General features: G+C 34.6%; 1 protein-coding gene across 3 annotated transcripts in view; it reads right to left on the bottom strand.

Annotated features, from left to right (window-relative positions):
- The window catches only part of psd3l (pleckstrin and Sec7 domain containing 3, like), a 77,922-nt gene that overhangs the window by 25,310 nt on the left and 28,523 nt on the right, over positions 1-24,089 (bottom strand). For all 3 annotated transcript variants that reach the window (XM_043250391.1, XM_043250392.1, XM_043250393.1), the window contains 5 exons: positions 21,449-21,640; positions 16,858-16,938; positions 16,011-16,123; positions 13,974-14,032; positions 8,651-8,740 (listed from right to left, as the gene is read on the bottom strand). In XM_043250391.1, coding sequence (XP_043106326.1) covers positions 8,651-8,740; positions 13,974-14,032; positions 16,011-16,123; positions 16,858-16,938; positions 21,449-21,640 — 535 coding nt within the window. The remainder of the gene's footprint in view (positions 1-8,650; positions 8,741-13,973; positions 14,033-16,010; positions 16,124-16,857; positions 16,939-21,448; positions 21,641-24,089) is intronic.

Raw genomic sequence — 24,089 nt, 5'->3', positions numbered from 1 at the left:
GTTATGTTTTACAATACAGCAATGACTTAAAAAATTTAAAGCCGTTGTAGATCTTGTCTGCGTGTTTAACTGCAGAATGTTAGTCCTGTAGGCTACAGTAGGTTATTTGCCTTCTAGTCATAGTAAAAGCATTTATAGTTTTATAAAATGTTGGCCATGAAAAATATATATAGATTTTAAGATAAAATGTGTACAATGTTAATGAAAAAAATGCTATACAATGAAAATGCAATTTTGGGAGGAAAAAAGGTATGCCACACATACATTCCATCTAGCATTATCAATTTGTTGATAGCTGCAATGGCACACGCACACATGCAATTTGAGTTCAAATCCCGGCACGAGAACCTTTGCCAAACTCATCCCCTCTCTCTTTTCTGAACTGTCTATCATAATCAAGGCATAAAACGCAAAACCAAATCTAAAGAAAATAATAACAATAGATAAAATGTATTAATTTTTAACACAAAAAAATCTCTTTTTTACTCAAATTCAGCCTAAAACATCACTTACAAACAACAACATTGGCTTTTCTCTTGATTGGGTTCCCAGGTGGGACCCCGCGATGTAACTCATAGTGACTGACTAACAAGAGAAGTAAAAAATAACATGTCAAATAGCGCCTGGTTACGACATGGTGAATGTGCACAACTGCTGCCTGCAGACACTTTTCATCACACAGTTAAAAGCGACTGATATATTGAATTAAAGCACTTTACAGTTGATGTACTATAATTGAATGAAATCTTTATAGGTTGTGTTTATTTGCCTGCTAACCATTAAACTCACCTTATTTTATACCCTCATTAAAACGAGACCTACCGGTTAATGGGCAGCATGCATGCACTTTGATTCTACTTGATAATACACGCATTGAGAAAGATTCACACAGAATAATATTTTAGCCACCATCAGAAATAGATTTATCAGACATGAAGCCATAGCACCCCACTGTTGCCAAACATATACATGCTACGTGCAACTCAAAGACATTAAATTCATATGCATGACACATTGCTTCATAAAAACATATAGGAGACTGTGTGACCGTCTATATAATCTCTAAAAAATAAAGCTTCCATGCGCAGCCTTGAAATGGTGTGGAAATGTTGTGTAGGATGAAACGCTGGCAGCAGTGAAGCCAGTCTCAGTGTGGCGCAGCACACGGCACAGAGAACACACCGACAGGTCAATTCACTGCTGCTCAGAATAAACCTCCATTCGCTTCCACCATCAGTATAGTGCGTAAATGCCATACAGAGCTGTATGTACCTATTTTTCACAGCACACACTAAAAACAAAATGCAGTTTTGTTGGTTTCACAGCTACTTTTGTTCACTGGGAATATAATAAATAATCAACTGCAGCTTAAAGAGTAAACAGCGGTTTTAGCAACACCAAAGTCACGGGACTATTTCCAAAGGAATAAATAAACTGAAAAAATGGCATAGTGTGTATATTCACTACCACTCAGTATCTTCTGCTCACCATTGCTTTATCCATTTGATCAAAACAGTATTCTGAAATATTATAGTTTTATAGTAAATACAGTTTTCTAGTTTTCTATTTACTGTCACACAATCCTGTAGAAATCACTCTAATCTGCTGATCAGATCAAATATTTTGGATTGCTTTAAATTTTTTAATGGAAACCAAGACTCAAATGAACAAAATGTTCAAAAAAATCTATTGAAATAGAAAGCTTTTGTTCCATTAGAAATTTGCTGAATAAAAATAAATAAAACAAAAAATAATAATAGTATATATTATATAAGTATATAGTATATAATATTCCACCAAAGTCCTTATATATAATACATTATAAGAAAAAAAAATTGAACAGTAGCAAAAATATCAAATAGTAATGGTCAAATGTCTCCCCCTGTGTAAATCTGAAGACCTCGATTTCAAGACATTAAAAAAATCCTGTGATATGTGGTAAAAAAAAGATTAAGATGTAATGTGAGCTTTCCTTGTGGTCCAAGGAATGAGTTGAGATTATTCCATCAATTAATCCCATTAACAAGGATATCAGTATGTGAGTAACATTCTTCTCCAGAGACTTTTACCTTCCACAACTAGCTAAAGGTCACTTTCAGATTACACAGAAAACATACAGCAGATTCCTCGATCTTGGGCAGGGAGCATGTTTACATGCGCACCACAAAGCTTGACTTGCAAATACATTGTTCATTTGCACTTAGACGCACTGTGAACAGGCATTTACAAAAGCATATAAGCACATTAGGAAAAATCAACGCTCTTGATTACCAAAAAATTGATTGCAAATCGCAAGGCAGGTGTTTCAAGAATATTTTGATTTATAATGAATATCCTTTGAGTACCGTTAAATCAGTAATGAAGAAATGTAACCAGTATGTATGGCAGCGCTGTAAATCTACCAGCATCAGGCTGTGAAAATCAGCTGTCATGAATTTGCAGAGAACTCTACAACAAACATGCATAAAATTAATATTGTATATAGGGCAACATTAAACTTAAACAACATTTGCTGCTTAAAAATACTGTTATATGTTCACATTGGTCTGAACAAAAACAGGAGACGAGTTTAATCAAAATGTACACAGTGTTCCAAATTGAAATTCTGGTCATATTTTTTTCTTCCAAGAACATTTTACCAATCCCAAACCACATCAATCTTAATATCTACTATTGATTTTGTAATTAATCATACATAAGTGATATATTGCCAAAATTGTATATTGCCAAATTATTAGGCAATTTTTCTTTTTCCAGATAAGCAACCATGATCTACACTTTCCTTTAGAAAGCAGAAGTTTCAGCAAAGGATAAATTGATTTAAAATCCCTTGCAGTACCTCTGCTGCTAAATTTACTTTAAATGTGCTATCCCTGAACAGCTTTGACAAACCCTGGCTTTATTTTGGCTTTCAGTGTTGTTACAGGAAAAGATGAAGCTGACTGGTTGATTCTTGTCACATGACAGCAGTGCATTTGTGGCATTCTGAAATGTTTAGTTGTTTTTATCTTGATGTGGTGTGGAAATGCCTGAAGGAAAAAAAAAGAGCGTTTTAATGCGTGCGTGTCGCTTTCATTGAGTGTGCAAACCCGAGACTACCTTTGAAATAATGAAATTGAGCGCACAAAATATGTCACATGTGAAAGGCCCCTAACAAAACTGTAGCAAGATAAAGTTATTTTATGCAAAACCATTAATCATTATTTACAAATCAAGTATAACACTAGGAAGATTGAATAATAAGTTTTATCATCATCCCCAAATTGAAAACCTCTTGAAATTACAATTAAGAATTATATTCTACCATTTAAGGCATTTTAGACTTTCGTAACTCTCGTGAAATCTTTGAGACTCTCGTGAAATTTTAAAACAAATACATTTAAGACTTAAGGACCCACGTAAACCCTGTAAAAGAAATAAAGAATCGCTACACTGGGATCTGTAACACTGAAGAATAAGCTGTCCTCTACTTGAGTAAAGCAGCAGTTGTCTAAAGATAGCCACTGCGATTTTCCATCTAATATACAGTTATTAATCTTTTGACCTTTGATTTAACACTTTATTTTCAGACAGATGAGCTGCATCACATTGCCTGCGTTTATAAACCTGTTATCACACAATGATTCCATAAGCATCCTGCCATAAAGAAAAACCACCTTTATTAAATAAAACACTTGAAATGTTCATTCTTTTCTTATTTATTTATTTTTTTGTTATGGACCAGTTCTGTTCAAAGGAATATGTATCAAAATCTTAATTAAACTGAGCAATAAAGATAACTGAGCAATACATGTGTCTCTTTTATTGTAAAGCAAACTTCACAAACAAAACACGTGTCTTGCAGGTTTAAAATGACAATACAATAGATCTAGTCTTGAAAATAAAGGTTCATGTTTCGGCTGAATTCATCACAGGTCACCATGTCTTGCCCAAGAGCCTGGCAAACACCTTCAACATTATGAGTGTTGAGTCCAGCAAAAATAGATCTGATAAGAATAGAAGCATCATAAGCGTGGCAGCAGAAATTGGTGTCTGATTACACAGAGGCATTCAGTCACTCATGTCTCGGTTTTAAAAGGCCAGACCTCCAACAAATCGAAGGATCTTGGAGCGTGGATTTCTGTATACCAGGACAAGAACAGGACCTGAACATTTAAATGCTACTCCTGTAAACCCCTGCCAACTGGTAAACAGTGATCTTATTAGGCATCGTTCAATAAACATCTGGACTCTAGACCATGTCATGTCTAGTCATGTCTAGTTCCTCCTTACATGGTGAAGTATACAACTGAGCTTGCATACTATGCCTGCTGGAGGATGACTGTTGTATTTATGTTGATCACATGACCGCCACAGCTGCAAGCCAGTAATATTTAAAGGCCACCTTTTCTAAAAAAAGAAAAATCACAGCAAAATTGGCATGTGTACACAACCACTCTATAACTAACTAGGATGGGCATTTTAAGCAAAAGTAATATTGAAAAATCGCTGGGAGTTATTTGTTTATTATTCAAAGAATTGCATCCCTTCCCTTCCTTTCACGATGCACGCACGTATTAAGGTTAATGCTGCACACCCATAAACAGAGAGAGAGAGAGAGAGACAGAGAGAGAGAGAGAGAGAGAGAGAGAGAGAGAGAGAGAGAGAGAGAGAGAGACCATTCACGCTTTTGATCTGATAGCATGTCTTTTAATAAATTAAACAGTTATCTTAACACAATCCATATAATGATTGTAACATGCTGAAACATATTAATATAATAAACATAACAGAATGACTGGACTTAACAGATCCATCAATTAGCATAAATTAACTGTTTATAAGGTATTAAACTGCTCAAAAAATATATTCCAACACTTTATCTTGCAATTCTATCGCTGGGATGTTATACTGTATATTAACTGTGATTTATCAGTGAGTTTTACTTTCACTTTCGAGATTCATGTCCACATGTTTACACTATGGAGTGACAGTACTTAACACACATTTTTCAAGATTAGATGTCTGGGAAGTCTGGGCGTCCCTGTTTAAACTGCTGCCCCCACAACCCGAAGATTTGCAGAAGAAAATGGATGGATGGATGGATGGAGTTCAGTAACAAAGCCTTAAACTTCATATGCAATTGTAATAATATACCACTAATATGCATTCCAAACAAGGCTTAGCTATGATTAACTAAAGTTAGCTATGGCTGAAGACTATCAATGAAATGCATTTTTCAGAATAATCTTTACTAGCCAACGTTATATACATCATAACATGCAAACAAGGTTATAATCATAAACACAGCAACATTAAACTTGCGAACATTTCAATAATACATAATGGTCAGCCACCAAATGACTGTGTGTAACTAGAGCAGGCTGAGAAATCTGATATTTGATGTATCATAAGAGAGACTGTTTAATACTGCAAAAGATGTGTGACAAACTGTTCCATGTGCGTGGTGTTTGCCAATCAAATGCAGACCTGCAGACTTTCACAGTTTCTGACACCAATGCTTTCAAGTTTATTTGAGTCCATCTCCACAGTTGTTCTGAAAAAGTGCTCTTAACAAGCCACAGTGATTCTTAGGGTGATAAAACTGCCCTTAAATCACAGTGCAGAAAAACCTTGCATAACCTACCTTAAGTTTTTCTTATTACTATTTTACGTTCATAGAGGTTTACTTATAATAATAATATTTTTTGTGCACAATAAATAAATAGAGAAAAATTAAGATTATACCTAGTTTTAAGGACTGGTCCTTTACGGTTTATCAGTAAATGGGCACTGTTATAATTGGCTAATGTCACTGCATAGAAAACAGCATGTATGAGAGTTATTTGACCATCTATGAAACTGCAAATAACCTTACTTTTATTAAATGTCCCTTCTGTTTTTGTTTATACATAAATATCAATCAATCAATCAATCAATCATTTTTATTTATATAGCGCTTTTAACAACACAGGTTGCATCAAAGCACTGTACAGTATGATGTAAAGAGGATTTGCATCATTTACTGATAATTAATTGCATAAGTTGACCAATATATATGTGTATTAATTTGCTCTGTGAACCAGATAACATAAAATAAAGAGAAATTTAGAATGATTCTTCTCCAAATTTATGATCTAATAAAACGTAAAACATTACGTTCTGCTACAAAGGTGCTGCTGGCACTATGAGGATCGGTCACCCATTTACCAGAGTTCCTTCAGATGCCAACCAAGAAATATGAAAGGACAAAATTATCCATCAAAATATTTTGAGTTTTGGCAGGCTGATTTTACTGTAGAAAATAAGATGGTGACTCACACAACTGAAAACCTGACCTTGTGCTACAATTTACTCAAAATGTGCCATTGAAACGAGCTGGAAAACAACTTTAAATGATTCTGACCTTGCCGTCTCAGAACTTAATAAAGCTGTCTGATTGGTTTGCTGGATGCCAAAATGACCAAGCCAATTCCACATCACTGAAATATCTAAACCTAGACTAGATTAACAGCATCCATTGAAATAATTTTTTGTGACCGAACATCAAAAAGACACCAAAATGAAGCACTCTTCTCTCATTAAGGCAGATAGCTTGTGAGTCATTCAGTATGGTGATACCTGCGAGCGGCCATAAAAAGCTCATAAAGTAGCCAGCTCATGGAGTTGGCAGAGGACAGTCACGACAGACGCTCGGCAAGGGCACTCGCTTTTGGTGCAGCTTTATATAACGCCTTATAAAGTGCTCACTGAAGTTACTGCCAACTTATTAAGCATGCAATACACATCCTGTCACCGTGTGAAGAGTATTTATTTTATGAAAGCATGACATAAAAAGGTGCACTATCCATGGGGAGCGGGGGTGGGGGGTGGTATTTAATTATTTAAGTCTGCTGATTTTGGCAGATCACACTCATTCGAGCCCATGTCAACATGGGGCTGTTTCAGCCTGTCGCTGATTGAGCTCGGCTGCTGTGATGGTGCCAGAACCGGACATATCAGAGGAAACATGGGACAAGGATTGTCTAGCAGGTGGGCCACTGATCTGATGGTCAGGGCTGGGCAGTTGCATGTAAATTGGATTACGTAATCAGATTCCAAAAATAAAGCACTGATAGTATATGACATGATAAATGTATTCATGATTTGCTCATTCTGCTTAATTCTTGCTCTCTCTTAACAGTTGTACATACATGCTGATTAGTTTGTCCATACAGATAAAAACGGTTACTTACCAGTAGTGCCTTTACATGGCAAGTAATTAGACACTTTACTGTACTTGGCTTGTCCTTATAGTGTCCATATATGGTAACTAAAAAGACAGTACTGTACATACTAATGATATGTACACGGTAAATGTGCAGTACCTATGGAAAAATTTGCTATTATGTAAAATAGTACCTACAGAAAAATGTGCTATTATGTGGTAACAAATTAGATACATACTGTACTTGGTATATAAGTGATAAATATGTAGTACTTACGAACAAGTCTGTGTCAATGTTAAATTACTCTCCACAACAGTGCTTACAAAGTTTGAAGAATCAGTAATTACTGTGTAATATTTGTGTAAAATTGATCACTTTATTTTACAGTCCTATTTCTATGTACTTACTATGTAAGTACTGGTTTATGCCCCTTCTAGTTAATGTACAGAATAAGATATGCAGTACTCAGATTGGGGGTATAAACACGGACCAAGGTACTTATTGAGTAATTAATGGTAGATGGTTAATTATTTATCAGGACTGAAAATTGTCACCCAGAAATAAAGTGGTATGAACCGTTATTTCACAAAAGAAAGACGATACGTGCATTCAGTCGAATCTGTTTCTTTTTTTTTGTAGTCACATAGCCTAGCAATACATCACATTTAAAAAGAATCTATATCACTTCTATATTTTTATGACATACGCTGAGCATAGGTGAAACTTAGAACAGATCAAATGTTACTAAATAAATACACAATTGTGATAGAGAACGAGAAGCGTATATCAGATTTTGTCAAGCCGTATTTACCATGTTTACTATGGAAACATTAATGGGTAGCACACATTCTTTTGCATCACTTACATGACGATCATAACTCCACTATTTTAAAGTAAGCTATTTTACAATCTGTTAACTTTATGAAATAATTCACAGCGCTGACCCTCCCTAGACTCTGTGAAACTCCGCCTTTGTTCATAATCACTCCACTAGCCCCTGCTGCCTTCAGCCCAAACTTGTCATCAGGCCAAAAAAACCAAGCCGCTGAGTCCGAGGAAGCACCGACGAGGCACGATCAGGCCCTGAAAGTGACGGTGGAAACACACCTGCCCTTGGGACGCACCAGCACACTCACTTTTGGCCCGACAGTGGAAACGGGGCTATTATATTAATATTTAGTAAGGGAAGGGTTTAAGGAATCTTAAATATGGTCATCAAATATTGTATCAAGTGCACAAATGTCAATTCGACGGAGGCTGATTATTAAAGATTAGATGATCTTATGAAAACAAGGGAAAGTAGACAGCATTGTGTGTTACAGAATATCACAAGGCTCAAAGCACCTGGAGCAGCTGAACTGTACTCTGAATATTTTTGTATCCATCAAGACGGTTTTTAATGTCATGTATCTCTTCATGCGTTATCTCAAAAATGAGGGCTGAGAGATTTGTTTGAGACTTACCTTCAGCAGCTCCCGGGGGAAATCTTGTCCTCCATTGAGTCCGTCCAGGTTATTGATGAATTCTTGGCACGTCATCTTCTTCCCGATATTCTGTGGGGCATGAGAAACATTTATTGGGCTGTTAATGGGACAGGATGGCACTGTATCACCCTGATTTAACCCTGAGAGTCCGACACGACCTGACACCACTGACAGCAGCAGAGGAGGGGATCTTTAATGAATTCATGCTGACATCCCAGCAAGCACTCATACAATGGCTGTAAATCAGTCAGTCCTGCTTTCTCATCAAATTTACAAACTACCATTAAACATAAGGAACAAGGCATGTGGCCAAAACCTTATCACAGCATGAATTTTTTAAATGTAATTGTTCCTAGAAACTTCAAACACCATAACTAACACTAAAATAACATTTTTTAAATAAATTTTATTCAGTATTGGTCTGTTAAGTTAATTAAAAACACAATAAAGCCTTATGTTAGAAATTTCTTTTGTAATAAATGTATAATACATTTTGATTCAAATATCAAGATTTTATTTGTCACATACATTTTGTACAAGTACAACTTGTAGTGAAATGTTAGTCTGGTACATTCCAAAGAAAATATATTTAAGTGTAGAAATATGTACTTACAACAGAAATATACATTGAATTTTCTGTTTATTGAAGAATGCTAAAAAAATTAACTGTTTTAAATAACATTTGAAAATGTGTAAAGTGTGGTTTTTCAAATTTTATTTTAAAATGATGCATAACTGCATGCAAGTAACCCCTAAGGCGAACTAATCTTAACCCTAACCATATAGTAAATGTATGTAGTTAATTCATATTATTCATATACAATGATATGATAACATAAAAAGATAATATAATTGACTCTCCAATAACTAGACCCTGTTAGATCTATTTAAACAAACAAATACATTAAGTTTGCAAATGAAAAAACACTTCATAATATTTAACTGTTTTCTTTTTAGATTTTGCACACTGATTGATGCAAAAAAGTCTGATAAATCTGACAAGCTCATGTAATAATTCACACAGACTGATGCACTTGATACTTGATATAAGTACTGCTGGAGGAGGTGACACCTTTAACTAAATGTACAGGATTAAAAATATATATTACAATCCGGAACTGATCTAATGTAATAGAATGAGATTGCAGTATGTAATCACTAACTAATGTCAAATGTCCCCTAGGCATTTGTGTATAGCATAAATGAAAAAACCCCTCTGAACAACACAAAAAGATGTATTTCCTTAACGCTTACTAATAAAATTCAAATGAAGATGGAAAAGCTGAAATTTTAAACATTAAACATTTCCTTAATAAAATAACGTGAAAAATATGTCCTTACTGTATGTAAAGTAAGTAAATTAGCCAATTTTGTTTACACAAAGGATTGCAGAAATAGACACCCTTGATTTAATTGATTAAATGTATAATATTCTAGGACTATTCTAGTATGTCCTACATACTTTTAAGCATACTTCTCTGACCCTTCTTGGCACTTGCAGATCCCAAGCTGGATCCCAAATTTCCTCTTTTGTGGTAAGAAATAAGTCTCTTGACAAGTCTGAGAATGATTTAATGGGCTATTTAACACTTTTGTGTCAAGAAATTACTTCTCTTTCAGTGTTTTGGTGCAACATGCCTGTTTTTATTTATTTCTAATTAAAATAACTTTAAGGAGCGTGTACACATTTTTGCAACACAACCTTTTATTATTGATGAGAAAGTCTTATCTTCCTGAAAAATTTTGACATGCATGTAATTGATCAAGCAGACTGACTGAAACAGTACGTGTCTGTAGAGCCCTAGCATATCTTCTAAATTTATTTCTAAATTTGTTATATTTTCTTAGATGGTGAGCTCATTTATGCTGGTATTAATTCATGCGTTTATGACCTTGAGGTTAGATTATTGTAATGCTTTATTAGGTGGTTGTTCTGCACGCTTGATAAACAAACTTCAGCTAGTTCAAAACGCAGCAGCTAGAGTCCTTGTTAGAACTAAGAAGTATGATCATAGTAGCCCGGTTCTGTCAACACTGCACTGGCTCCCTATCAAACATCGAATAGATTTTAAAATCTTATTAATTACCTATAAAGCCCTGAATGGTTTAGCTCCTCAATACTTGAGCGAGCTCTTATCACATTATAGTCCTGCATGTCCACTGCGTTCTCAAAACTCTGGCCAATTGATAATACCTAGAATATCAAAATCAACTGCGGGTGGCAGATCCTTTTCCTATCTAGCACCTAAACTCTGGAACAATCTCCCTAACTCTGTTCGGGAAGCAGACACACTCTGCTAGTTTAAATCTAGATTAAGACATCTTTTTAACTTAGCCTACACATAACACCCCAACATACTTTTTAATATTTAAATCCGTTAAAGGACTTTTAGGCTGCATTACTTAGATTTGCTGGAACCGGGAACAGTACTCCTGAAATACGATGTACTTGTGACATCGTAAAAAGAATGGCATCTACGCTAATATTAGTCCTGTCTCTTTCTCAATCTGTTTTTACAGTTTTTATCCAGACTAGATGGTGGATCAGCACACAGAGATTATATTCATTAAAAACCAGAAAACCTAGATGCGCCCGTGGACAGATCACCAGATCCTGATGCACACACACACACAAAGTCATTTACACTATCTGACACAGCTGCGTTTAAAATTGAACTGGAAGTTAAGTGCTGGGCGTCCGGTCAGAGGAGAACTGACCCCAACTGAGTCTGGTTTCTCCCAAGGTTTTTTCTCTCCATTCTGTATGGATGGGGTTTTGTTTCCTTGCCGCTGTCGCCTCTGGCTTGCTTGGTTGGGGACACTTATCTTCTAGTGATTATCGTCGAATTGATTACAGAGACCGTCTCTGCATTTAATAACAAATTGGTCACTTTCGTCATTATACATCCCTGTCATTATATTCTTCTACCTTACACTGTACAGTGCTTTGATGCAACCTGTGTTGTTAAAAGCGCTATATAAATAAAAATGATTGATTGATTGATTGGTATAACTGATCATACATAAGCAAGCAGAGAAAATGTCACAGAGTCATACAATTGCTACACCTAACAATACGAACAACACTGTGACTCGCTGTAAAATCTGAAATATAATTCACAATTTCCAGTGGAACTTTAAGCATTTCACAAGCGCCTACAGTTGCCGCATACACCGACTGCTGCTATTTTACATCCTCTACAATTACTCTGTCTGAACCTTGATTTCTCCTTCACAGCATCAGATTGCTGCTTTTATAATGTCGTAGACAAAAGACTGAAGGAGCGGCCGCTTGCATTCTAAAATAAAGCACAGACGGTGTTTGTTCCACTGACTTTACTGTTCCTGCCAGCACCAGCCGAGTTTGTAGGTGGATGGCACTGACAAATGTTCAGACTGGCACGAGATATCAAAGAGAGACACAGGCTGCTTCGAAATACACAATTCCACACGACCTCACACAGCAACTTTAGCGGTGAAGCGATGCTATAGCCTTGTGTCATCCATCACTTTAACAACACATCAAGACATTTTTCTCTTTCTGTATGATTTGACATGGGTCCGAGCACAGATCACAAAGTCAGCAAAGACTGACAGAATAAAATGCTATTTTACAAGAATAACAAATCATTCTAAAAAACAAAAAAAACAACATCATTCGCGCTTCGCTCGGTAACCACATTTTTTACACACACACACACACACACACACACACACACACACATATATATATATATACAATGAGTGCAAATGTGAGTGCCCTTCCACTCCTATTCTTCTCCTATTATTGTAATGCAGAATAGAACTACTTAAATTAAATTGTGAATAAATCATGTCATATATACCCAAAATATAGCTAAATATAATAATGTTTGCACTCCTGGAAAATGCAGTTAATTGTCTTGTCACAAAAAAAGACCTAATAAAAACAAATCTGAAAGACCACAGTACTTGGCTTGAGAAGTGCCGGGTTTTTTTTACATTTTATTTTTTTATGTTTCTGAAAGAAATCTTTTCTGCTTATTAAGACTAAATTCATTTAAATCAAAAATACAGTAAAAACAGTAATATTGTGCAATACTATTGTAGTTTTTATATGTGACACGGGACCACAAAAACAGTCATAAGTAGCATACAAGTAGTATATTTGTAGAAATAACCAACAATACTTTGTATGTATCAGAATGATATATTTGTATTTTTGCCAAAAATGATTAGGATAGTAAGTAAAGATCATGTTTCATGAACATATTTTCATACCATTTAAATTTTTTCAAGCCAGGACAGGTTTTGATGTGATATACCCATCTGGACCTGCTCTGTTTCTATATAACCTGGGTAATATGCATAACATTTCCCTCCACAAATGCAGCCATGTATTGTGTGTGGGCGTCTGGCATACATTTCTGAAAAGATCCACGGCTGCGCAACTTTCAGCTGTACTCACCCACATGACATGAAACTAAACAATGTTTGAAATGAAAGCGTCTAGCGAAGTGCTGCGGCGTGGGCATGAAATCTCTACGTCTCCATGGCACATGCGTTCTACTGAGCGTGTCAAACTCAAAAATCGGCGTCCTCTAAGTTCCAAGACACATGATCAAACTCCATGGAGACCAATGAGAGGAGCTATTCTTAGAGAACCCAGAATGCACCTCACATTTCACTGAGGAAATGGTAGGGGGTGCAGAACTTTCTTCTTCTTCAGTGTACTGCGGTTACTAATGGTACATATCTGAACCATTTCTTTCAGTTTTCCTCCTCTGCTTGAATTGAGCTATTTATATTTTAGACACATTCAGGCAGATTTCACACGTTCAACCCTGAACATTTTATCACAGATAATATCCACAGTAAAATCAAACACAAAAGATCTAAGAAAAAAACCATTGGCTCACTAATAGGTTTGGGTATCGAGAACAGGGTGTTCAATAAGACACATGCTTTTCGATTCAGCTCAACAATTCCTGTGTTCGCATTGTAATGTGATTTTAAACTATTTGAGCACTTGCTCACACATCTGAAGCACGTTCAGAGAAGTTCCTGGTTTGCGTTCTCGACTTCTCCCATGCATTTCCACTGTGGAAATTGTCATTCCGAGCCAGATAATTCTTCTTTAACGCATATACCAACAATTACAGGCAAAAATACGTCAGTGTCTCATTAGATTTACAGATAACATGCTCTGATAAGGGTAAATGTTGTCTACATTCATGTGTTTTTGGCAAAGACTGAACAAACTGTCAGTTTTCATTTAGGTGGCAATAGGGGCAACTCTAGCAAAGGATCAGAGGTCACTTACTGGGCCATGAAGGTCAGTGTTGAGCAGCATTAGTGCACAGGTAAGGCAATGAACTCCATCTGCAAACGTCAATGAAACATTTGGTCACCCTTACATACAGGTCATCAAGAGTGAACATTATTTTTATCGTAACTTCTGATATCACACACGCATTCATCTCTGCATCAGGAGAAAGTCTAACATCACTTCCATGGCAACAGTCTTAGCAACAAGGATAAGGTTTAGCTTTTTACCCATATACTGGTCATAGCTGTTACTAAGATGGTTGCTATGGAAGAAACACGACTGAATGAGCAATTAAACCCAATCACGTATCATGGATTTATCCAACAGATAATTAATGCTGTACAAAACCACAAATGTTTTTTTATATATTCTATATATTCTTCCGTATGCCAAGGCACTAGACACAGAAGTGGTCCTCAGGCAACTTTAATCTTCAGCTCGTTTAATGTTTTTTGTATTATGCCACACTCTCTTTCATCTTTCATAGGAGTGAGCTATATAAAACCAAAATATATAGCACTAATTTTTTTTTTTTTTTTTTTTTTTCATTTTGGTCGCTATAGATGAGAATTACAATATAATGTGACAGCACAACATGAAATTTGACAGAAAACTGGCTAAAAACATTATGGTTATATTACACAACACCTAATAAAGTAATAACAATATTTATACATTTACACTATAAACTTGATACATTTTTCATGAAATGAAACAGCTTTATAAATACCTATTTCAGATTTTACTTTTACATTGTCTAATCCTATTGTCACATTATTAATTTGAAGTCATATCAATATCTAATCTCACATCCATTTAATTATTAATTGGCATTAGAGATGGTAAGATTCATGGATTTGCATAAAAATCCAACATAAAAATGAACGTGATGTCAATGTGATGAACATTCATAATTTGTAGCATACTTTGCAGTAAAACACACACACATACATACATATACACATATATATATATATATATATATATATATATATATATATATATATATATATATATATATATATATATATATATAATTTGAAGGTTACAAAGATTTGTGAACATTATTTCATATGTAAACCAATTTCTCTTTCTCAAACGAGTTCTCTTATCACCACTCCTATGTGAATAAAACATACCACAACGCTATGGAAATTGAGTCATATAAAATATTAATTAAAATAGATGTCTGTCTCAACCAAAGAAATAAACCTCTTATTTATTTTAAATGTCATATTTATTTTACTTTGCATCATAATCAAATCCATTCGGATTTCACTGCATTGTAATAAGAGTGAATCGTATCGCAGCTGGTTCATATGTATTTTTAATGTACTGTAGAGTTCACTACACATTGAGACGTGCGTCACATCAGGAACAGTTAAGGAGATGCACATCCAACATCCTACAAGCCGTTCAACACCTGAATAACGTACAGTCAGCTGCAAATACGGTCAAATCAAATATGCAAATCAACCCCAACAAGGTGATCAGGACTCCAGCATAAAGCGGAAGGCTGTTTCACCCTGTTACGGTTATAATAACCATGTATTTTACAGTATTTTATAGTTTATTTTATTACTATTTTTGGCATATTTGGCAAAGAAGAACTGAGATATTACTAAAACACAAACAATGACAATGAAAAGTGTTGAATTTTGTATTTTGAATATAAAGAAAATAATATTTAGGTAATGACTGTCAGATATTTCTGAAGAAAATACATCATAACAGAGTGAGCTGTTTAAACCAATGTGACCTCTGTACCTTCTATTTTAATGGTATTTGTAAACACACAAATTTAGTATTTTCTTTTTTTGTTATTTCACATGATAATATATATTGGTAATAAAAAGTTTACTTAAAGAAGATCATATATTAAATGAATGCACAATTCTCTTATTCTCTCACAATTTTCTTATCGGTGCTAATTATTGACTACTAATGAGAACTGCTGAGTAGAGAAAATAAATAAATCAATGCGTAACAAGTAAAACAAGAAGGGTTATATAAGGTCGAAACATGCCGTACCTTGTGCAGTGATGATGGTGGGATTACACTGATAGTACCGATTAGAGAAATGAATTAACACCCGCTCTCTCTCCTGAGTCTCGCCCATTAGCGAGAATGCTTTCAGAAAACATCTGCAACACAAAAACAGCGATGTAACACGACCATGAACTCTGTCTTATTTCCAGCTTGTGTGTGAAGACTCGTCAGGGGTCCAATAACAGGTCCAAAAACAAGACAGAAGACAAACAGAGCCAACAAAGTTCTTCAATCGTTGCAAAAACATTAATGATATGTGTGGGCACACCACAGGATGAAATAAAGACCAGAATGACACAAACGGAAAAATAAACACTGGGCAATTCTATTTGAACTCTGGCAAGAATTACTCCTGAACTGTCATCAGACAAGGCCCTAAAATAACTAACAATAATAAAAAAAAAAAATTCAACCAACATTAAAAAAACCAACAGCATTCTTTTGTTGCATTCTGTATTTATTATTTCATTCTAAAAAAAATTTTTTTCTTGCAACGATGCTACAAATGTATTATTAATACATTTAGTTATATTTGTTATCTTTTGGCTCAAAAAATGTATCTGATAAAATGAAGTTTTAATGGTAAATTATATAATTGGCACAGTTATTAACAGAAGGTAGAATTTCCCCAAAAATAATAAAAATCTATATCTTATTGGATAGATAAATTATTAAATTATTTACAAATAGAACTTAATTTTATCAGATATTATTTAAAGCACATACAGCCAGATATGCCACGTTTTAGACATTGCAAAACACCAGAAACGCATACTGAGATTGTATGACTGCACAATAACTGAATGAAAAAAAAAAACATGAGATGTACCTGAGCGATTGGTCCAATGTCAAATCTGTAAACTCAAAGAATTTGAGATACTCTTCTGCAACCATCTTACTGAAGTCATTACTGTGAACACAAACAGAAGACACAAATTACATTATAACAGAGATTTAAAAAAAAGATCTTCACTTTAGCAACAGTTGTGTGATACAGTTTTTCTTATATCTGAATCACAATTGATAAGAGCCTGCTTTTACTATATTCACACAACACATCATTTTAATGCAGTATTTGTGTCCCACACTTTTTGAACACTGAAATTAAAAATATTCTTGAAATTAATTGATTCACTCATAATGCGTAGTGAATAAATTACTTTAATGAGGGAGGAGGATGGGCAAAGACGGTCTGAAATTTTAAAGAATTTAAAAAACATATTTTACATGCACAATCGACACTTTAAAAAGGAAAGCCTGGACTTCCTGTTGGTGCAACTCACTATTTTTAACGTTTAATGTACTTTCAAGCGCAATTTGTTTGTGATTATACGGCGTGCACTTTTTATACACTGCATTTGCCATTCTTGCAGTGTTTATTGATTTCCATTCCCTGAGATGATTTGCACTTTATGGATTTATCTTTTTCTCCATTCAAGTAATAAAAATGACTTCCAGCCATGGTCAGATAATACAAGCATCTCCCTTCCAGTGCTATTAGATCTTAGTGCTGCATTTGAAACTTTAGACCACGACATTCTCCTGTATAGGCTTGAGAATTATGTTGGCATTTGTGGACAGGCGCAAAACTCAAGTTGTTTGTATTGACAGAAGTGAAAGGGAGAGGGGGACAGCTCATAGACAGCTCTCTGCTTTTCATTTCTTCACCATAAATACAGTTTGAACAGGCAAAACCCAAGTCTAAGCATAGACATTCAGTGCTAATTATTAATAATATATAATCACTTTGATAGGACACAACTGGGCAACGAAATACACCTGTCAGTCGCATGTTACAATACTTTTGCTCACATGAAAAATGGGTGGGTTCTATCTTCTAAGTTGTGAGTTAGATCCAGATGTAAATACCTGGAAATAAAATCTGTCATGTAAACCTCTTATCATTTGATGTCAAAGGAATTGGCCTCACTGTCCAAACACCTTTAGAGGGGAGCGTATATATGATGATGTGAACTCACAAATATAATCTAAAGAGTCACTTCATTAGCATTTTACCATTTCATTTCTGAAAACTACTTCACACCACATACAAAGCAGCTGAAAGTTCTTCATGGCAACCTGTCAAAATAAAAGTTTGATCTTACTGTAACTTAGTGTACTACTACTAATAAAAATAAATATGAATAAAACTTTATTTTTGAAAAGGAATAGTCACATTTGTTTCCGTTTTCATTTTAAAAGTAAACTTCTGTTGTGCAACACTAAAAGGGTTTCATTTTTATTTGATTACCAGAAAGAAATATTTTATAGCACCATATTGTTGTTTAAAAAAGAACAGGTTTAAAATACATGTATGGGGTTCTTACTTTCTTTTTATTAATTCACCATTTATATTAATGCTGTCAAAGGATTAATCACATCCAAAATAAAAGTTAATTTACATATATATATACATATATATATATATATATATATATATATATATATATATATATATATATATACCGTTGCATGAGGTGCAGTAATGGAAGGATTTTCCTGACTATTTTCAAAGTGTAATTTAAATTGCGTTTTCAGTATGTGGAGGCATAAATTGTGCCATAATCCAAGTGCAATTGCAAATCTCGCATTACCGTTTGCATTTTCACTTTCGCAAGCATGAAGTTACTGCCACATTTCAAATGAAAAAGCAAAGTCCACCTCCAACTGCATCTGCCATGTCTTACGAGCCATGAGCCTGTCATATTCAAATAGCAAAATCATTTGCCACGTTTGCTTTCTTTTTCTCTACGTCATGCATGTAACCTGCCAAAACTCAAATACAAATCGCATTTCCTTTCGCGTTTGAATTTTCCGAAGTCTACATCGACGCCGTCAATCAAAGTGATGTATATATTAGGAACAACCAAAGCTGACTTTTTAAGCATTATTACTCCAGTCACAGATCCTTCAGAAATTATTATAATATTCTGATTTGCAGCTCCAAAAATATTTTTTAATAATAACAAATATTATTATTGTTATGTTATTATTATTATTATGGCATTAGTATTATTGTTATGCTGAATTATTATGCTGAAACTTTCACATCACACACACACACACAAGTGTACCACAACTGCATTTCATATCACACTGATAAAAAATACAAATTAGAAATTTCATTTGAAAATAGTCCTGAAAATCCTTCCATATACAAGGTTTACTTGTGTGTGTGTGTTTATATCGTGATTAATCATTTGACAGCACTAATGTATATTAAAACTATATTCACTAAATGCAATCATAAAATCTAGAATCAAATTGAGAGCTTGTAAATTGGTATCTAATTGAATCAGAATCAGCCCTAATGAGAGTTTTTTTAAAAAATGAGGTGTTTCCATTTATATTACCAATTCACAATTTCAATTTGCACAACTTGGGTAATGGAAGCATGGCTGGTGATGGTCTTCAGACAGCAGGAGAGCAGGGCTGTGGAGGCGGTGCTACAGAGAACACTGGAGTAATGATACTCTCCTCTGGAGTACTGTGTCTAGCACTGAGAGTGCTTATGAATATGGACGACTGCCTGCATGTTCAAATCTTTATTTCCAGTGCTTTTGTTTGAATGCGAGGAATGAACTTGAAGGCTGGGGGTGGTTCTTTAAGGGGCTGAGGGTGTTTAACTGCTCCAGCGCAGTCACTGACCTAAGGTCATACACAGATCTGATTGGTTCCGACAGAGGCAAAAAAAACATAACGCTGAGAACAGTTCATCACAGTAATCTAGAAAATCGAGCTGTTGTTTTCGATGCTTGTATACAGAAAATGCAATGAATGAATGGCATTAGCAATGTAGCAACAAGACCTATAGTATGAAAAAACATAAATATGCTGATTTTATAATATTTTAGGAAGTGCTTATTTGAGCATTTTGAAATTTAGGAATGTGTAGGATTTATGTGGGGTTCAGCAGAAGCAAAAAACTTTATACAGGTTTGGAAAAACTTGAGGGTTGACAATGACAATTTTTTCATTTTGGGTATTTGTCCGTAAACTCCAAGTAAGCAAATCAAAGGCATCTGTGGCAAGGAATGAAAAAAATAATCACCACTGAACATGCATAACACCATTTTTTGTGTAAAGATTGGAATTTATTCAAAAATAAATCTGGCATAAATGTGTGGACTGTGCAGGCACACTTTTCCATTAGCGTTAGCGAACTGATAACTGGCCAAGTACTGAAGTGCACAGAGTGACTTTAAAGTCTTTCGCATGTTTTGATTAAATGTGCCACTCTTAAAAATGGAATTAAGCACTTAAATTGCATAAAGTTAGAAAACTTTGAATTTAAAAAAAAAAACACTAGCAGTGGATGCTAGTGATAGCGCTTTTTAAAACACCTTTCCTATGGCATGTTACATTTTATTGCTGAATTGATGCAGTGGTGATTGCTTGGCTTACAGTCATTCCACATAAAATTGTGCCCTAAATGGCAGACATCTTGTTCTGAATGAAAAGAAAACGTCAACTGAATAACGAAAAAAATATGTCACGTTTGCTTGACTAAGAAGGTGGCTTAGCAAAACAGACAATGACAGACGGTTGTTAAAAGATATGTTAACCAGTTTCTGCTGTGGCTTTTTCATAGAATTCAGAAAACATTGAAAAATAATACACAACTTTAATGTGGCAAACAAACCCAACTTGAAGTAAGCATCTACACTACACTATTCGAGTCTCTTATGCTCATCAAGGTTGTATTTATTTAACCAGAAATACAGAACAAACAGTAATATTGTGAAATATTATTGCAATTTCTAATATCGGTTTACAATTTTAATATACTTATATATAAAAAGTGCTAAAACTGTTGTGCTCCTGAATATTTTTTTGAACCTGTGATACTTTTTTTAAGACTCTATGATGAAGAGAAAGTTAAAATATCTTTTCTAACAATACAAGTCTATACTAATAATTGTTATCCATGTAACACATCCTTTCTTGTTCTTTAAAAAAAGTAAGAAAGAAAGAAAGAAATTACTGAGCCCAGACTAGTAGTGTAACAATTATTAAACAGCACAACTGTTTCCAACGTTGATTATAAATCATCTCCAGTGTCACATGATCATTCATAAATCATTCTAATATGATGATACACTGAAGTTATGATTTACAAATTACGTTTTAAACTTATTTTAAATTGCAGATTATTTTTTCTGTATTTCTGATCAAATAAATATAGCCTTGATGACCATAGGAAACGCATTTTAAAAAAAACAAATAAATTAAAATGTACTGATCCCAAATTTTTAACGGCACTGTACATGTATTTTTGCACGATGTTATTTATCAAGTTCTAGTCAGATGCAAATATTTACATATTCCTCTGGTTGGTGTGTATAACAGGCATACAATTGAGACATGATAGAGAGAAAAAAAAAAAACACAGAATTGAATTTATGGCTGAAGGCACTCACTTCTTGCCCAGGTGTTTGGCGACATCCGAGCGGCGGAAGCCCTCCAGGTGGTAGAGCCGTCTGGCCAGACGTCGGGCGGCTTCCTGGTCGCTTCGGCTGCCATTGTGAAGAACATCTGTGTCCTTAAGGCATTCCACACCATCCATGTCTAAGTCCCAGTCCGACAGTGTGTCCTTCAACCCTGCATCGCTGCTGCAAAACACACAAACACACAGATCACAGTTAATTACAGCAATGATGGGTCACGCCGATTCTACAACCGGTTGGTACCTTTCAGTGGACTTTTATTTAGTTTTGATATGTTTTGTATATTTTAGACTTGCTATGTTTTAGATGTCAGTGCACAACCTAAAACCCTATCTGAAAAGTCTATACTTTTTGTGTCCACATAAAACACGAACTGCAACCGACTTACTGAATTAATATATGTGACTCTGGACCACAAAGCCAGTCATAAGGGTGCTTTTTTTTTTAAATTGAGAATTATCGACCCAAAGCTGGGTAGATTTCTTACAAATTGTAATCCGCTACTGATTCCAAATTAAAAATTGACTGTTTTTTGATTACGTTTTGATTAATTTAGATCTACAGTAACCTTATTTGTCACTTTGATGTAAATAGAATAATCTGGTACCAAAATATTTTAACTGTAAACATGCAAGTCTGATACTTAATTTCTAAATATTCATTTTAAAACCTCAGAGTACTTCAAGTATATATATATATATATATATATATATATATATATATATATATATATATATATATATATATATAGTTAAAAGAAGTTCAGCTGACAAAAAAAAGTTTATAAATCACTGCATTACTTGTAAATAAGAAATATTGCGTTTATTCTAATTTGAACAGCATTTCAGTTATGTGAATGTCCACAAAAGATGTTCTAAGTGCATAAAAATGTAACATGTTAAAATAGGAATTAAAAATAGGAATTAGGGAAAAGCGATACATTATAAATAATGATTATGAGCATATTAAAATGTAAATTAATCTAATTACAATTTACAAGCATGCTCATTGTCCAGATAGCACCGTGCCCGTGAGCACCCAGGCACATTTTACTGAAGAGAAACTAAATGCAAAGCCCAAATCAACAGACCAACATTACAGAAGACCAATGTCATCACAGGCCTCTGCCAATAGCAATAAAATCCAGATCTACATCAGAAACAAATGTAACGATCATCACCCGCTGTCCTCCCACATCAATGACATCATCCAAGATCTCACAGTCCAATCTGTTTTATTCTTGTTCTGGCAACAATTCAGAGAACTGAAGGACAATACAGACTAATGCTATCTATGTCGTGAGGACTGGACCTAAAAGAGGTTACGATCCTTCGTACAGAACTTCCTCTGAGATCTGAACAGAGATGTGACACTGAGAAGCAATGAGGAAGTTGATTAAATAAAACGAATGCTTTTTCGTTTCTTCTCTGCAGTGAAGGCACATCACAGGCCATGAAAAACAATTAAACAGCTTTGCTCGATGAAGCTTGTATTTTGGTTGCACTGCATTAGTACAGTCAGCACGCACAGTTTAACAATGCCATCTATTGACCATCTGAACAAATTACAACAAACGCAGACATTTTAGGAAAGAGAAGTACTTTATATTTTGCAGAAAATAAAACCGGGTCAGTTCTTTGGCACGGGCGGCAGTTAGCATGTTCATTCCTCCGCTTGGACTGGACTTTTTTTTGCCTTTGCTGTTCATATCAAACACAAATTTCCTTTTTTACTGCGTTTTCACAGTTTACAAACGTCCCCACAGTTCTCAACTGTATGTTTGATGTGAACAGTTACGCAAAAAACATGAAATTGAACAGATAATGAAACTAAAGCGCTTTTCCTCACCCGGACGGGTGAAGAACACGCTGCAGCGTCCAAAGGTTATTTAAGAAGATTGACATAACAGGTTTTACCTGTTTTCCTTGCTCACGCGTGAATAGTATCTAAACTGCGGGATTCAGAAAATGATTGCTTGCGTAAATGGCAAATGTGACACATTTACTAATCTTGTCGTTTTAAAGCCATTTATCAGGTTTTAGGTGGGAAAGCAACTTACGAAACAGACGTTGCATATGTTTGAGGATGAACTTGTTTTTCAATTTCAGATTCTGAAGGCAATTATTTTTTCAACATGCAATAAATACGCTAATAGAGTCTTCAGCAATGCATAAATAATTCATCATATCATGTAAGTACAAGGGAAATACAGTCCGTTTAGAAACAAATGATTACAGCCTTCAAGCGATTCTCAACGAAGTAAACATTCAGGTTTAGATGTCATTCTTCATGTAAAGATTCATAAAAAAAGAAATATAAAACAAACTGTGAGTGCTTTACTCTTTCTTTAGTCAATGTTGTTTGTTGTTATAATGCAATAACCAGCAGCAGGTTTATTTAATATTCTGACACAAATTAGGATTTTTTTTCCCACCTCTTCACGTTTACAAGCCTACGCCAATACTATTCAATAGACGATAATAATCTAATTAGCAATATTACATTAATCTAATCTATATTTTAAAAAGTTAAGTGCAGCTTACGATGTATTATTTAACATTTTTGGAAATAACAAAATGACCATGAAATTCTTTTTATACATTGGGTTGTACAA

The sequence above is a fragment of the Puntigrus tetrazona genome, chromosome 10 (genome assembly GCF_018831695.1).
Source record: "Puntigrus tetrazona isolate hp1 chromosome 10, ASM1883169v1, whole genome shotgun sequence".
Lineage (NCBI taxonomy): Eukaryota > Metazoa > Chordata > Actinopteri > Cypriniformes > Cyprinidae > Puntigrus > Puntigrus tetrazona.
Note: the sequence above shows the minus strand (reverse complement) of the source record. Positions and strands in the feature narration are given on the sequence as shown.